This window comes from Ooceraea biroi, chromosome 9 (genome assembly GCF_003672135.1).
Source record: "Ooceraea biroi isolate clonal line C1 chromosome 9, Obir_v5.4, whole genome shotgun sequence".
In the NCBI taxonomy this organism is placed as follows: Eukaryota; Metazoa; Arthropoda; class Insecta; order Hymenoptera; family Formicidae; genus Ooceraea; species Ooceraea biroi.
In genome coordinates, this window is record NC_039514.1 from 12,859,126 (window position 1) to 12,876,340 (window position 17,215).

General features: G+C 46.5%; 1 protein-coding gene and 1 long non-coding RNA gene across 3 annotated transcripts in view; one reads left to right on the forward strand and one right to left on the reverse strand.

Annotated features, from left to right (window-relative positions):
* Positions 1 to 17,215, forward strand: part of LOC105279563 — a 56,540-nt gene that overhangs the window by 21,467 nt on the left and 17,858 nt on the right. Inside the window, exon 4 of the mRNA XM_011339422.3 lies at positions 7,669 to 7,883. Within this exon, the coding sequence (XP_011337724.1) occupies positions 7,669 to 7,883 (215 nt within the window). The remainder of the gene's footprint in view (positions 1 to 7,668; positions 7,884 to 17,215) is intronic.
* LOC105279562 lies at positions 8,581 to 13,766 on the reverse strand. 2 transcript variants are annotated; one of them, XR_893970.2, is made up of 4 exons: positions 12,579 to 13,766; positions 11,981 to 12,491; positions 10,898 to 11,490; positions 8,581 to 10,482 (listed from the first exon to the last, which is right to left on the reverse strand). It is a non-coding gene; the product is annotated as an uncharacterized LOC105279562 (long non-coding RNA). The 2 variants fall into 2 exon arrangements; XR_002193283.2 differs by having other exon boundaries at positions 10,898 to 12,491.

Sequence of the window (17,215 nt, forward strand, 5' to 3'; positions counted from 1 at the left end):
TGTGATAGCGGTTCTTCCCTTCCGAGCCTCCCGCGAGGCTTCCAGGGAGACGTAAATCGCGTGATCCATCGATTGCGGATCCCAGTCGGATGTAACCTTGCGCATCTCCTCGGGGCGATGCGTAACTCTGTTGCATAACGCGATCCGCGTCAGTCCATCGTTATTACTCGCGCATCTTCCCGCGATTATCCCGTTGAAGCGATTCTTTTTTTTCGTTTGCAGTCGCACGTGTATTAAGACGCTTGCGACACTCGATGATTCCTCGTTTCACGCTCTTCCTTGACAGCTTATACGTAGATCGTGCTAGATTCCCTCGCGACCGTCCAGTGTCCGTGAGCGTCCGTGAAGGTTCTAGATCGCGATCTCGAATCGTGTCCAGCCACGGGATCTCCTCCTCGGTACGCCAGACACGTTCGGTTTATGCATGTGGAACTGTAATCTCGATCCCGATTCAGGCACCTTGCCTGGTCACATTCGCTCAGCAACTGGGTAATCCCTGGTCATTCGCATTGAAGTCTCCGACTTTGTGCTACGCGCGAATTAAATTACGGTGGCAATACGAGATCGAAAAGCGCGAGATTACGTGTTACATGTTATACATATTTTTCGCTGCCGAGCGTGACTTCTTTGTTCTTAACATGTCCCTCCTAATTGTTTAATTTCTTGATTATTTGTTTCGATGATTTTAATCAGATTTAGATAATGAATGGTACAAGTAAACGAACGTAACGTAACTCAACATTACATTTACATCTTCTCAGGCATTAAGCTCCGTTACTTATCAAGAAGTTTTGATTAATGATCACAGTGGAGCCGCACAGTATTCAATGATTAATTGCGTGGAAAATCGCGGAGAGGTTTATTAAAGTCATTTCGACCATGTTCGCCGATTGCGCCACGTCGCAGTCATTATCCTCGATATTACACGACGATGCGACGCATAATTACCGCGATTATCCCCACGCCAGAGAAACAACTAGAAAAAAATTCCGAACGTCGCGCTTCTAAGCTCCGACTTAACGGGAAACGACCGTTCCTGACGCCGGAAGAGCGCACTTACGTGCACGTTGCGCCCCGCCCGGTGCGTGCTCCATCGCGTTCCTGGAAATATTTACGCTTACGCTAACGTGCGAAATGTGTGCGACGCACATGCATCTCCTCCATCAAACGTTACCCGGAACGTTCGTCGGCGGCGGAAGTGCCGGGAATGCGTTCCTCCGGCGCGTGACGCGAACGACCGCGGCGAAAGAAGTCACGATTTTTGCCGAGGGATTTTCGATAAGCGACGTGCCCGTCGCTTGAAATCTTGATGATAGACGTATTATACGATGCGTGGGTTTCACATACACACGAGGGAGGGCTCCGGGGAAGAGCGGGCCGGCTCGACTTCCGGTCGCTAGCGGGACCGCGATGCGCGCCGTGCGGACGCGAGGCGCGTGCAATATGACAGTTATAATGCGAGCGGCGGAGCGAGTCAAATGAAAACACGTTTCGCAGTTGTTCTAACGGAATTCACGTCGCGCTGACCGATCGTTAGAGCCGCGCGTTTGCATAATTCGTCTCGTCTAATTCCAGGTCGCCTCCGAAAGCCGCTACCGTTAGCATCTGCGTTTTCTTGCTTCAAAAGCCGAATTGCCACCGCTGCACAAGTGCAACGTAAACGTGCATCGACTGCGATCTGTCCATCGTGCGGTTGATCGCGTGTTATTTTAACCAGAGAACGAGTTTACAGTAAATTTAAGTTAGACGCGAATAACTAACGGAGGCACTTCCACGTTAGGAAATGCAGGAAACGTCAAAGTGCAAATTAAATTACCGTCGAAATTAAGTGGCTGCTCCAGTCGGTGAATCTTGTGTATTTAACGGCTGGAGGAAGGATGCAGTTCCTGCGAGAACAATGCAACGAGCTGGAAAGTCCGACTGGTCATTGGATGAATACATTATGAAACCGCAGAAACTAACGCGCGAATATCGTTAAAATCTGCGGCGAGTCGAGAGGGGTTTCAGTGAAATTTCGTAAAGATACATCCGGAGATCTCCGCCAAAAATCTTAACGAGCGTAACGACTTCGGTGTTGTAGATGCTCGCTCGACGGGGCGTTTCCTTTCCTTCTCCCTGGATATTCTCTTTAAATGCGTTGAAATTTTGCGATTGCGCCATTTTGAGCTTCTCGCAAGAAGATCCACGAAAGTACGAGGCGATTCGACGATCATGCAAATTAATCGTCGCTGAATCGTAAATTACCATTAACCTCGTTCCACTGGACGATCAGCTGTAATCAAGTCGCTAATCGTCCATCCGAAATTTTATTGCACATCGCAGATCGCCATCCTGCTTCGTTCCAAGAGAAGACCGATTCATCGAAGCTCAGATTAAATTCTCTCGACAAAAACATCTTCGCGATTCTGCGATTTTAATAATTGATTTTACCTTTTCGAAAAATAACACAATTATGGTAATGACAACGTGCTGCAATAGATACGCTGCAACAAAACACGAACGAGATTTTACCTCGCAATTACTTGCGCTTCTTCCGGGGAATCGCGTGCGCGATTTTGCCGCGTGACATTTTCCGGGCAGTTGGCGAAGCGAGTTTGACGGGACGGCAGGAAGCTCGACGTCGCGCTACGTTTGGTTGCATTCCCGATACCTTATGCCGCTCGTGTCCATCACGGTGCATTAAAATCTCACGCACGAAAGGCACTGAGTTCTTGCATAACCGTGCGTGTCCGTGCTCGGCTACGTCGAGCCACCTATAATTCTCACAATGCACCGGCCCGATCGTTTCACCGTTTTTACGATGAGTTTCGCTAATTCCTCAGAGTATCGACTGTTATTTTCAATGTAAATGAACTTTGCATAATCCTGACGATTTCGCTCGAGCTGTCATCTGTTTCGAATTTTATTAATATTTTCATTTCTTCACGTTGAATTGATCAGTCCACCGTCTTTGTCTTCGTAGATTCGTTTCTATTTTATTTACTCATTTGCATATTTAATTTATTAATCGTTACCCATAATCGGTTCATTATCTTGACGATGGATATTCGTTTCTCATGGCCCGAGAAGGCTCGAGTGGTGCAGATTGCAATCGACAGGATGAAACGTAATTTTCCACGGCATTCACGGAAGATTGCTCTTAATTTCACTTTGAATTTTAGCATCCTGTATTACTGGCGTGTTTGCACGGAGATTTAGATGGTTTATACCGTAACCACTGCAGGTCATTGAACCTCGATATTCCGCGAGAATTCAGGAAAGTATCGTTTTTAATAAAGGCCTGGTCAGTCCGGGCAGGTTTTCGAGCCGCTTAGCACAATGCGCACAAAAGCGATATATTATTGAGTAATCCACGTATACGTACATCATGTGCTTTGTCCGTGCCTCGTGTTCTTTATCCTGAGATCTGAGAAACGAAAGAAAAAGATCCAGCTGCGATATACATACGCGCCGTTCCATGTACCAACGTTACGAAACGCAAATGCTACGCGCGTTGTATTACTTCATATAAATATAAATATAATGCACTTACGTTGTCAAGGGAAATATAATTTTCAAAATAAATGAATTAAAACAAGAGACATTTCCGCACAGCTACATCTACATTTCAGCAAATTGATTTTCGCACTTGGCTCCGAAAGAAAATCGTAACTCGGTGTGTATCACGCGCGTAATCGAACACTTTCAATTTACATCATCGTTGCTTCGTTAGGCTGCACTTGGAAGGCAGTCCGAGTGCACTTACGTTAGACGCGCTATGTCGGGAGAACGTACGAACGTCACGCGGCAATTACTTCATAATGAGAGCACGTTGCACGCGCACTTATCCTCGACGCTCAATACTATCCGGTGATATTAAGTTCTCACCCCGTGCTGCTTTGCTGACATCACAGCACTGCGCCGCTCTCTAATCGCCTCTCACGATCGCGCGATCTCGCAGGGGCAACAATCCTCGCTCGGGAGCGTTCGCGCGTAAGATGAGTTTCAGCGAAAACAGGAAAAAAGCCGGAGGCATGGCAGCAAGCAGGGAAACGCAAAGTCGGCGAGTTCTCTAATGCACGTTCCATGCGCGGCGGAAGTCACACACAAGCTGAGTTCGCGTGTCGTTTGCAAATTGTGCTCACGAAGGAAACATCTTCTTCGGTGCGTCTTTGTTTCGTCCTTCGGGAACCAAAGTGAATCATGAGGCGGAAAAAAGAAGAAAAGAACATCGTGCGTATCTGTGCGTGTGCGTATGTGTGAAACGGCCAGCGCGGGAGAAAGGAAAAGCGAATAAAAGCGACGACGCCAAGGATCGCCGGGCTCATTAGCATTTTTACGGACCTGTCTCGCACTGCCGCCATCGCCACCGACGCGACGTCAGATTCACTCGTTGTATGTTACGCGTCCGAGTCGCCTGGTACAAAGAGACTGGCCGAAGGGTCAAGTACCTTTGACTTCCGGCGACCGGCGACTTGGACCGCGCGCCGCGTTAACGCTCGATTTCGCTTAAAGATAATAAAGCGCGACGAATGTACATCTTGCACCTTAACGTAATTCTTTTTCGTGCGGAATACCTTGCATTATGAGATCTAGCGGAAATAATCGAGCGCGTTACTGTAATTGACGTAATAATTCTTAGCTAATTCATTTGTAAGATTAATAATACGTTAAAGCTATTCTTTAATGCTTTAATGGAATTCACATTATGGCAAGGCTCTTCATCCGTATCGTGAAACGTGGAACAGCCAGAGTTCTTTGGTATTTTTGTGAGGGAACGGAGATATGTGGAAAGAGAAGGGAGATTTTCGCTTGTGGTTCTCCTTCGTCGAATCCGCTATGCGGAGAGTGCCGAAAAGCCGAAATAAATCGCGTGGAAGAGTACGAACCCGTGGCCGGTCGTTGACCTCCGTGGATTCCGGTACTCTTTCGGGGCCCGTCTTGATATTTCCGACGGTGATCCGACGATCGGGGTCTGACGTTATGGGGACTGGCGCCATTAACTTTTCGCGTGCCGTTAATTGCTTCCCACCATGATCGGGCATCGCTCCTCAATTTAATTTAAACGATGGACGACATCTCAATAGAGCGCTGAGGAAGCGCTCGTCAACCTGGTGACTTTTAATCGTTTGTTCGAGAATTGGGTCTCCCGCAATTATCTACCCAACCCTGTTACGGACACTAGAGCATTAAAGAAAATAAGGGAAAGTTAGAGATGAATATAAATAGCATACACTTGTGATACAATTGGCTACTTTCATATCGCTACATAATGTTTGTACTTAGATACCTCTTATTAAGTTTTCCTCATGCACATGACACTGCCCGATAGTGAGGATTGCGTCTTTTCGCTGATGGAATACATCAATGCAGATTTTGAACACTTGTCCCCAAAGATAATTAATTTATATTTCAATCTCAATATTTAACATATCATTCTATATTCTTATCCATTCTATCTTCTTATAAATTATAAAAAAGAACAAAATGTTTCGTTTAAATGTAACAATGCACAGCGCTCTTGGAGCGGGCATTCTGAGCTGCTCTGGACAATAACATCTCTTCTCGCGAGGCGCAATCGTCGTTACATCGCGATGCTGCCTCACAGATAATAATCCAAGCAACGTGCTGCAACATCTGGATCCGGACGAGATTCTCCAAGGCAAGAGAGCACACATACAGGAAGAAAGTCTTCTCGCGTCGGCATGCTCGACGTGACCGCCCGCAACGACTAGTCAAGTTCACGACTCTCTCATCATTGTCTCCTCGCGGGCTGATAATGATAATCCGCCGATGATTATTGTCATTACGACTCGCGCTCATGCATGCGAAGCATCCCAATTTACTCGGGCGTCGTTTCTCTCACCGGTCGCTGCGAGGGAGCTCTAATGAATTTTCCGGAGCGATAATCTGCGGCGCTCATTAGGCGCGATGAACGCGTACGGGAGTGCCCCGTTTTAATCGGCCGCCGCTAATGGCAGATTCGCTCGATTACATTCTTCTCGTCGCTCGGCGCGCTAACAAGACAATATTTCCCGAACGTGAAATATAATATAGAAAAGCGTGGCGCGATACGCGATAACGATGCGCGAGCCAATGTCGTTGTTAATGGACGGCGATCACTCACTTGGCGGAGTGTTTCATTTCCATCCGTGCAATTAGAAGTATACGCGCGCTACCTCTCCGGCTGTGCAATCTTGCTCGCTGCCGCGCGCACGTAATAAATTTAATTGAGGTTCTCTCATCGCGCGTCGGCTGCCCGTAACGCGATTACGCAAAGTCGATGAACGAAATTGCAGCGGCCGGGATGCTTGATTCCGCGCTATACGAGAACGATGTGCCGTTTCGACTACGTGAACGCACGTTGTTACGGATAATTAGTCACAGGCCAACGGACACAAACGAGTTCCTGACATCGTGGAATTTCCGCGGGACGGGAAATCGACGAGCGAGGAAGACGACGCGCGTGAACCGCCGTCGAGAGTATTATAAATATTCCCGACAGATGCAATGAGATTAAATAACTTGTCGCATGAATGCACGTGTCACATACGACGCACATTTCCATGTAGATTAACGACTGTAATGGCTTGTAAATATGTAAATTGATCATTTCCTAGAGTGCTCTGTTCCTCCCGATGTCGCAAGTGACGTTCAGAATTGCGATATTAAGAGGATCCGCGAAGATAATCGATAACTTGCACCTTGCAAGTTTCGCCGGATCCGACTTGCGAAAACGATTAGACGGAAAGCGGTAGCTCTCCGTACGCTTGTGTGCTTGCGCATTATTACGAAGTTTGTCTGTTCAATCGCGCAACAATCGCGCAATCGGCGCGGGTTTTTCGCTCATTTCGCGGTTGTCTACAAAGTGCTATCAATGCTGTACCCAGCGTTTGCTTTCATCTCGGCGTTACGAATTATGGTTGCGATTTGCTGCTGCTGGCTCGACGAAGGAACTCCCTTCTTCGTCTTCTGACCCCTTTCTGATAGACCGTGAACGCTCCGAAACGCAGCAACACCCATAACAATCACGATGCAGACGTATTTACGACGAATCCATTTACAACAAGAAAGCGCCGATTCCGCCGGGTTCTGAGCGTCTCGTAAAAACGCGGTAAGATCGTCTTGGACTTGAATGTGATCGATCTTCCGTTCCGAGCGATTACCTTGAAATCGAGAGCGGACGCGATTCGTAACAGGTGAGGGTCTGGGTTATTAAACTCCGGGTTATCGAGCGTGCGACTCACCCGACGTGTCGGGCGTTAATAACGATAAATTACCGTACGGCGAGTACAATGGCCGCGTTCGCGCTACACGGATATGGCGATCGTTCAATGAGCGTACCGATTCGTCGAAGAGCGTCGCCGGTCATTCAGGTGTATCTGCCTCTCGTAGACGAATACGGCGCGAATATCAGACAATTGATCGCATCGCTCGTGAGGTGCACCGTTACGCTATTCACACCTTGAATGCCATCTCGGCACGACACCCCGAGACGCGTCTCCGATCGAACGCTCGCGATCTGAATCGAAGTTTACCGAGCCCGAGATGATAACTCGGCTTGAGATTCGTAATTTAGATTCAGACCGCGATTTTTCGTAACTTAGATTCGCTATCGCGCTAGCTCTAATTCGTGTATCGTGTGTCGTATAATATATTTGCCGATTACGATTCTTTCGTATTTCACAGCGACCGCGGCGATAGCGAACACCGTGCAGATCGAGTGTGCGAGCGAGTCGATCATCGTTCGCATCTCCACGGAGGGCAACACGGACTTCTACGGTCTGGTCTACCCGCGTGGGCTGTCGAAGAACAGCTCCTGCCTGCAGGAGTACAGGAGTCAGCCCACTCCGATCACCTACAATCTGCCACTCAGGTCCTGCAACACTATGCCCACTGAGCTGGTGAGTTTTTTCTTACTGCCCCTATCAGCGATATCAAGTAATCATATTGCCTCTATTATTCGAGATAAAATACGTCGATAATCATCCTCTTCGTGCAACGCACCATCCTTTCCGCATTATTGTTCTTTATGTCTATATTTATGTCTTCCTTTTTTATCGTTCAGGATTCCGTGTTTACGAGAAATGTAAATTCCTCGATCGATTAGCTTGTTCTATCTATTAGTTGAATGTCCGTGGCTTATTACCACGAGGAATCACCGCCACTATTATTACGTTGCGTCACTAGTTACACCTTCATTGTGAAGGGTGAACAGTTTTAATTTGGTCTGTCGCGTATCCGTGTAATTTTCCTATAACCGCCGCCGTTGATTAACGATTCCTGCTTTACAGCAGGCACAGACCGAAATTATCTGAAAGGCCTAATCAGGGGAGGGGCTCCACCAGCGGTGCAAGCGATGTCCGTAATCTGCAGTCTGTGACGCAAGAACTTCGCTCCATTTTCCCGGCTGTAATTCCAATACACCTGACTTGAAACCGTGCGCATTGCACGTTGTTATTGTGACACTATGTTTACGGTGTTTAGGAGCAAAATTTGGCTCATTTAAGTGATGAAATCATCATTTCCTTTGTACTCACGTACACAAGAAAAAGAACAGAATGTATAAAAACTAACAATGGGGATAATAATAATGAATAATAATAATGAAAGTTATATAATATATAATGTAAGTATAATGATAAAATCATAACGGTTGATTTCACTGCGCGATAAAGAATCGAATGATAGACGTTCGAATCGAATGATCGAATGGATAGGCATAAACATTCGTTTTAAAAATATTCCAGGAAGGAAGTCCTCTCTCTCTCTATAGGCGTAGTTCCGTCTAACAAGCGCGATACCATCGCGGCAATCATGTTAATGAGAGTGATTAACATGTCTAATGTTATTACCATTATTCTTATTACGTCATTATGTCATTATCAACCGCCGTACGTGTATGCACAAACGGGGAAGAAGAAGAACGTGCTTGCTTGCTTGCTTGCGATCGAATATCTCGACACGTATCGTGGTCGCCATAACGATCGCGACCGTCTGTATGTTGGTCGATGATAAAGAGAAAAGGAAGGGAAGGAAAATATCGAGGCACGAATATACGCGCAAGTACACGTTCGAAGAAGCGAGCCGCGTCGGTCGGAGGACGAGCCAAAGCAGCAGACGGAAATACGACGGCGATGGTGATGACGGTGGTGATGACAATGGTGGTGGAGGACTCGTTCGTGTAACGAGGGAATCGTGTGTCGAGGCGAGAGATCGCTTCCTCGCCATACCATAACTGGACCGTTATGTGACCGGACTTACGGGGAACGTTACAAGAGGGATATACAGGGTGTTCTAGAATTTTAATGGATGCCCCTCCAATTTTTTCGAGTAATGCAAAGAGATGGCTTTTCCTCGGCAAAAATAGCGTCGAACAGGCCGTCGTTTGTCCTCGTCTCGACTCACACTGTAGATATTTATGTAAAATCATTATTCATCTTCAGCTTGAAGCAAGTTTTTCTTTAGGCTTTAAATTAGAATTCTCAAGTGAATTTGAAATTAAATAGATACAGTATGACTTTACATTAGCTATTTTCTCCCTTGTTTGCCGGAAGCTCCTTAGCTTCTAGAATTAATTATTCGAGAACCGTGAGACTGTTCAGAAAAAATCGGCTGCGTATTGGTCAAGGAACGTGGTTAAAGCGATGGTTGAAATAACTGGTGATTTTATAGGACATCCTGTATGTAATATGCACACGAGCTACGCCTTATATTAGCGCGTACGTATGCAGAATCGCGTTTGTGTCTTTAACGGACCGTTGCCCGGTTCCTTCTTCCATTTACCGATAATGAACCGAGCATCGCGATGCCGAGTCGACGATATTGAAATATTTGCGACGTGCGGTCGCGGTCAACGCAACGAGGGAATGCATCCTAATGATATCTCCAGGATCAGCAATTAAAGATAAAATAATCTCGGGGTTTTATTCGTGCGCGCGTGTGCGCGCTATAAATTTATCTTCGCAAGATATAGCGAACGTCTCAAGCAGCAGCTTGGCATTACGGTTCGCTCGGAATTGCTCGTTCGGGGTCGTTCACGTTGCTCCGCTTTGATACGGGGCAGATATATACCGATGCAAACGTATGCCAGATTTCTAATCGCCAGCTGCCCCCGCGGCACTCGCATAAATCCAAGGTGCGCGTTCAGTCTTTTACGAACCGCCTACAAAGATAGCAGTAATCACCGAGTGTGCACGCGAGTCATATTCGGCGTGTATGACTAACGCGATCTTCGGCAAGGGAGAAACGAAGGGATGACTTTCTGGTTCGTGCAGCCGGCGTCTGTCGCTTCTTTCCTTTGCAATGCAGAAACACGCCGCGAGTCGCTGACCGAGACTTAACGGATTGCTCGCTCGTTCGACGGGTCGATAATAACATCGAGGTAGATCCCGGGGCGATGCAAAGTGCACCGCCGTATCGATGATGGAAGCGTTCAGCGACCGCGATGATCGCACGACGGTGATTTTGACACGGTGAATTCAATTGGGAACACTCCAGGACCTAGAAATAGAAATAACGAAGATAAATAAGCAATTAAAGTATCGACGAAACGACCGTGATCAAGCGGCGGCTCGACGTATCAATCATTCGCGTATCTCGCGAGTAGATTAAAGTACCCGCGCGTGAGCGAGCTCACGCGAGTCCGTATCTCGACGAAGTATTTATATTACGACGGACGCGAGCTACCTCCATTAGCAGCGGGTTATATCATTAGCACGCTCGGCAGATCGCTGAGATTTGCCGGCGTCATCGGGCGCTCTCAAGAACGCGAATCGTGCCCGACGATCCGCCGTACGATTCGACGCAAAAGTACGCTCCGTTCGCTCTATGCGCTGCACGATGAATATTTAAGAAGCGTATTTTTGTGTTTACGTAATCGATCGTAATTGCATACGGTTCAATTACCGCTTCATACCTGCGAAGAACGGAAACAGCCAGTTCAGCGGGAATCCTGCAATATCCTGGAGTACGAACGCGGAGGCGCGTCATGTATCCGATCGTACGAACGCATCCGTGTCGTGCACTCGACAATTTGATTCAGCAACCGGTGCCCGTGCGTACCACCTGCGTCGTTGCCTGCCTGCCCTCGAAGGGCGAAGGTGCACAACGCGACGACGATGAATTCCCGGTGCGCTTTCCGGGGAGGAGAGGAGACTGGTTTCCTCCCGGCATTTAATGGCAACAACACCTACCGCCGGAGCTGCGCATAATTTAAGGGCTGGCGCGCTAAAGGGAACAATAATTCGCGCTGGTACTACGCACCGCGTGCTCGTACAAGATGAGGTCGGACGGACGAGGTGAGGGGCAGTCTTTGACCTCAGCGTGTACGGGCGATTCCCGGTGATCCTCGTGGAGAATCTCTCCTGGTGTGGGCGTCGCGAACGGATTTGCGGTGTGTGGGCAGTCTCCCTCCGGCTGATTCTCGCGCATGCATGCCAAATCGACGTCAAACAGCTTCGACGTCCCCGCATAAATTTACGCCCGTTTGACCCTTCCGGCTTCGAGACCCTTTCGAATAAAAATGCGAATGCGATATTAAGGAAGGGGATTATGCATACGTAATGCACACGATGCACAATGTAATATATAATACATAATTCTAAAATCAAATATATTATAGAGATATAAATATAGAGATTTACTGGACCGTCAGTAGATATCATCAGTTTTATACCGTTAGTATAATCTTTGTAAGCAACTAATTAGAATGTTGAAAAGTACGATTACTTTGCTTTCTTTTTTTGCATCACACGGTAACGGTAAGATGAGTCCGGATGAAATGGCGCGCGAGAAGCTGCATCCTAATGCAGCGAAGCCGTACCAAGTACGATCCTCTTACATAATCTTACCTTCAAGTGCACATTCTCGCGCATGCACGTGATTCGGTGTCTTCTTATGTAATGAAAGACTCATCGCACAGAAGTATCAGCAAATCGCGTTCTCGGATTGCTCCGTGGGCAAAATCTGATTATCATAATTGTCTGATAAATCCACTTACCTCAGAAATGTCGATCTTTCAGGCTTTCTGCATACTACAGACGTTTTCTTTGAACCGAGTGTACTCTCGTGCATTAATATTTCATCCAGCTCTCGCGTTCTTTCGAAACTTTCTTCATAAATAATTCCGCGTTAAAAGTCGACAGTAAAATCGCGAGAATAGATACGTGAAATCATCATTCTACAAATTTCACAGCCTCTCAAGAGCTTTCGTTTCTTCTTCTCTCATTTGCAAATTTACTAGCGGCGACGAGGCCTTAAGTTGAATATCGAGTGGGTTGCTATCTTCCACGTAGTGACGTGAGCTTTGCCCACGCCGGTACCGCAAAAGTAAAAGTCCGTGATCGGTTTTATTTGTATCCTTGAGTGCATACCGATAAATTTACATACGAATTTTCATATGTATATATCTCTTACAGTACCATGGACGAGGGCATCTTTGAAATATCTAATAGAAGATGCAGAATGTGACAATACACCACACATTGTTGCGTGATATAGATAACATATATCTGAAATAAAAATTTAAAAACATAAGAGATTACGTTTAAATAAAAAACTATTTCATTATTTTGGAGCCTTAAATTTCATGTATGAACCTGTATCAATCGGCTTGCAGTTTGAATTAAATTGCGAAACGATGTTATTTGTCATGTGCGAGATGTCGCCTTTTAGTCGAGAAGAATCGTGCCGAATTTCGCCAAGAGCAAACCCGTCGCCCACCCAAAATGGCTCTCGAGAGATTTAAGTGGCCAGTCTGTCGAAATCCAAAACTTTCTCTCGATCTTTGACAAGGTGGGCCACCTGTAAATACACTCGTTATTATATAACATGATCTTTTTGGAGCTGCCTTTCGCTGCTTCTCCCGTCAATCCTCTTTCTCTTCGGCGGATTAAATATTCTCCATTTTTAGTCGACCGCCGATCGCTTCGCTCCCCCTTCGCGCATCTGGATTCCGTTTGGCAGTTCTTGTTCTACCGTTCAATAAGATTCGCATCGTTGCCGATGATCTTCACGCATATAAAATCGACTCGGCAGTTCTCCCGTGCGCCTACAAGAATACAAAATCACGGGGAAAGAATTTGCCAGAAGTAGTCAGACCAGTTCGAAAATATATATAATACGTTCACCGCTTGTGCAGCACGTCTACCCTGCAGCAAACCGCGCGGTAGCCGCATACGCGTTTATTTTACCCCGATTTTACACATTTAATTTATGATATTACAATACTGACATTCCGTTACAAAGTCTATCTCGCGAGTCGAGGCGATGTTAATTTAGACCATACAGACAGGCTTGAATTTGACAAACGACGTTAATTTAAGGCACGTCGTTAAGGACGAGAAATGTCTTCGCTTGTGCTGCGGGCACCAATGCACGCCACGGACCCGTACGTCAAGAACATTAATTACTTAAAGACAGCCGTTTATTTTAGCAGTGGCCGACGCAAAAATCAAGCGCACAAGACAGAAAATACCCTTGGCTCTGTCGCTTCTCATTCCCGCAGCCGTTCACTGTACATACGGTCCGTGTATAATTATCCAACGAGTGTAATTGCAAATAAGAGGCACACGAACGTCCAATATAATTCAGTACGATACGCCGCTTCATCGCGCGCGATGCCCGTTCGTCGGCGGGAAATGTAACTGAACAGCCGCATAAATTTTTCATCAATGGCATCGCATCGATCGGCCGTCTTCGAGAAGCAAATTGCGTCATCTTAATAACGGTGTCAATAGCGGGCAATCGCGGTGCGTGGCGAGTGATAAAAAGCCAAGATTGATAGTTACGATGCCAGTTAATTGGCCGGTTAATCGGCGCGATAACTTCGTTCGTTCTGCGGACCGCTCGTTACATACACACGTGTAATCATAGCAGCGAGCCAGTTTCGATGGGATTCAATTATTACTTGCGCCGCGATGCCGTGAATCGCCGCCGTCGCCGCTATGACCGGCACGTGATATATTGCCGGCATTGGAACGCCTCGTAAAAATTATTAACGGAATCATTGCGCGCGGCGGAACATTACGAGACGTCAGTGCGAGGAATCGAGCCGAGCCGAGGCGCGCGCTAAATCACGTCGCGTGTAGCGAGCGTATATAGTCGCCGGCATCCTGCTCCAGCAGCCTCGGTTCTCGCGTGTCCTTGGCTACGACCTTGCGAGCGCGAATGCACCGCGCGATGCTGCACGCGCGTGCAACACGTAGACGCATCGCGCGTGTGCGCGGTAATCGAGCAATTAACCGAACATGGCGAATCGTCGCGATCGCGATCAACGATCGTCGACGTAACGATGGCTTTTCGAAGGTTTTCCGAAGGTTTTTCCAGGTCTGCGCGAATGCGAAGTCTTCGCGCGCGCTCTGAAGATGATGCTCGAGTTGCGTTTCGTACGTATGTTCGTTCGCAGCATCTGGAATCCGCTAATTCAACTTTCGCCGACGGCGTTGCAACGGTTTCGCGAGCGAGGCGACAGTTCTCACTGCGCCAGCCTTCGTTCTCATGCGTCAGTGTTTTCGCGATCGCGATCTCGTTTTCGTTGCGACGGAAAGTCGCTCCGTAGTTTCCCAGAAACTTCCCGGCGCGCGTTGTCTAACATCAAGATAAATGCTTTCCATTTTCCCGCCATTCCTCTTCCCAACATTCTTCGTCGGTAGGTTTTTTCAACCAATCCTGTTCAAACGCATTGCCGATTCACGATGCTTTTTTCGCTCTCGATCGAGATCATTATGCAAATCAACAGAGTCACAAATCGCCCGATCGTTAGATTGAAACGAGACGAATAAATGATGCGCGTATGTTCTCTGTAGAAAGTTATAAATAAGAGTAAAAGTGCCTAAGCGATATACACATACGCAGAGTAAGATTTGCTTGATAAATAATAAAATTCGCACTCTCCACACCATCCAAAGCACTCAGCTTGCTTCACACACACGTATCTCTGCAAGAAAGTGCAGACCTGCCGCGTAAATTGGACGGAACGTTCGCGGAGAGTATCGGATATTCGCCATGATTATCCATACGAATGACGGTGCGGATTATCACGAAAGGCCAATAAATCGAGAGGCGTCATCGTTATTGTTCGACGTGGACGAACGTCCATCCCTTTCCGATGGAATCCGCCGGTATATCCCCGTGTCGTACTCGCTCACGCAGCAGGCGGCTCGTCCCTCGCATCACCACCATTAGCCGAGCGAATAGTGCCCTTGCCCGTTCGCGCGCGGGGTACAGAAAGGCCGGATAATATCTTCCTAGTAGTGAGGTAACCACCGGTTACGAGCAAACCGCCATTCCTCTCCTCGAGGCCCAATTAAATCGTAAAATCCTAGCCCGAGGCCTGGAAATTATACGCCGCTTTTACCCCGCTCGCTGCTCGAACTCTTCCTCGAGCGACAGTCCTTTTTGCGGAACTTAACATCCCGAGAGAGCCACACGTCCTTGATACCTTATGAACTATCGGCAATCGATAATTAACTCGAGAACTCCCGCGAGGAATTATTAGGGATTATTAGGAATTATAGCGACTTGTGACAATATATCAAGAGGTTGAGTGAGAAGAATATTACATACAGATAGACACGTGTAGAGAACAAATTTTGATTAATTTTATGCATCATCCCCAAAAGTGTTATAGATGCTTTAATAGATACATATTTTTTTGTAACACCTCTCTTACAGAATTTTTCTGATTTTATAATTATAATCTTCACCGTCTTGATATTACCTTTGCATTATTACAGTTGAAAATTACACGCCATTCTTACTCAGCTTGCTGTTCCTACTCTTTTAACGACAGTCCTTTTTGCGAAATTTATCGTTCTGAGGCCGCGTGGCCTTGGTACTCGATACTTTTCTCGATCTTCTTAAAGAATCTTAATTTGAAATATATGTATGCGAGATAATATGTACATACTGCGAGAGTATTAAAAATACGTTAATATTCCTGGTTAAATGTTTCGTAGTTGTTCGAGCAGCTCTTTTCGCGATTTTTTCTGAACAGCAAAATGCAGACCAGTGATTATGAAGGCACAAGAACCCGTGATATCGGCAAAATGTACAAACAAAATTTCTCGAGGATCAACGTCACTTGAGGCATGGGCGGCTATAATTTTGCTCTCTTATACGCGCCGTATAATCATTGGCGTGAGGAAACGTCGTGAGAAAGGATCCGTTGATGCGCAACAACGTGGTCATCTCACGATTACTTTACCCACATGCTGGGACCGGTATATCTTTCGAACATGAGAATTAATGGTCGACTTTCACCTCTTCCATTTCTCCCGAAACGAGTCGCGACTTCTCGTTCCACCCATTGAACTTCGCTATCAACGGCAGACGCAAATTTTTTAACGCTTGCTGTTTTTCTTATAGAATTTCATTTTGTTAATTGTCTGGAAAGATATAATTACAGACAGTACAGCGGTTAATTTAATTAGAGCGATCGTGATAACAAACGGAATAACATTTCCGATACGTGTAACAATGCATAACAATATACAACGATGTTCTCCACAGTGGTAAAGTCACGTGTTATGATTTGTAATAATTTACATCTAATGATCTCAATGATTTTAATTTATAATGATCTTATAGCGAAGACTAATGCATTTTTTCCTCTATTAACAGTTAGATCGCAATATACACTTCGTTAAGCATGACAGTATATGTAATGGACATGTTGCGGATGTAACGGTCGCGCGAAAAACATTTCGATACTTCGTACTTCGCCGTGTGCAGAAAGAGGCGACAGAATAACGATTGACAATCAATTTGCGCGCGATGCACGCGTCGAAGTAAATGGATTTAGTTAACGGACGCTTCGCATTTTTCGTGTTCCCCTTCGCGTGGTCTGCAGAATAAAATTGAGGTGTCCGATTCCACGGATAATACTTGACAGACGCTCAAGTGTGCGCCATCACAACCCCCTTGCACGTCTTCGCAAAAAGTCACAGGCGGCATTTTAATGCACGGAGCGTTACTTTCTGTCACGGTGCATTACGCCTCTAATAGTAACACCGTTATGCCGTCCGTTACGTTTATGCGATGGACGTATGGAGTTCAGCGCACTCACCACCGGCGAAAATCGATTCACTTTGCCATCCACAGATGAGAAAAGACCATGAAAGCGATAAACGAAATCCGTCATCAAGCTTTCTCCCTCATTGTTGACGGTCATTGTTTAAATCTCGCCGCGCGACGTTCGTGTAGCTCCAAACGCTCGAGTTGAACTGAAAATTTG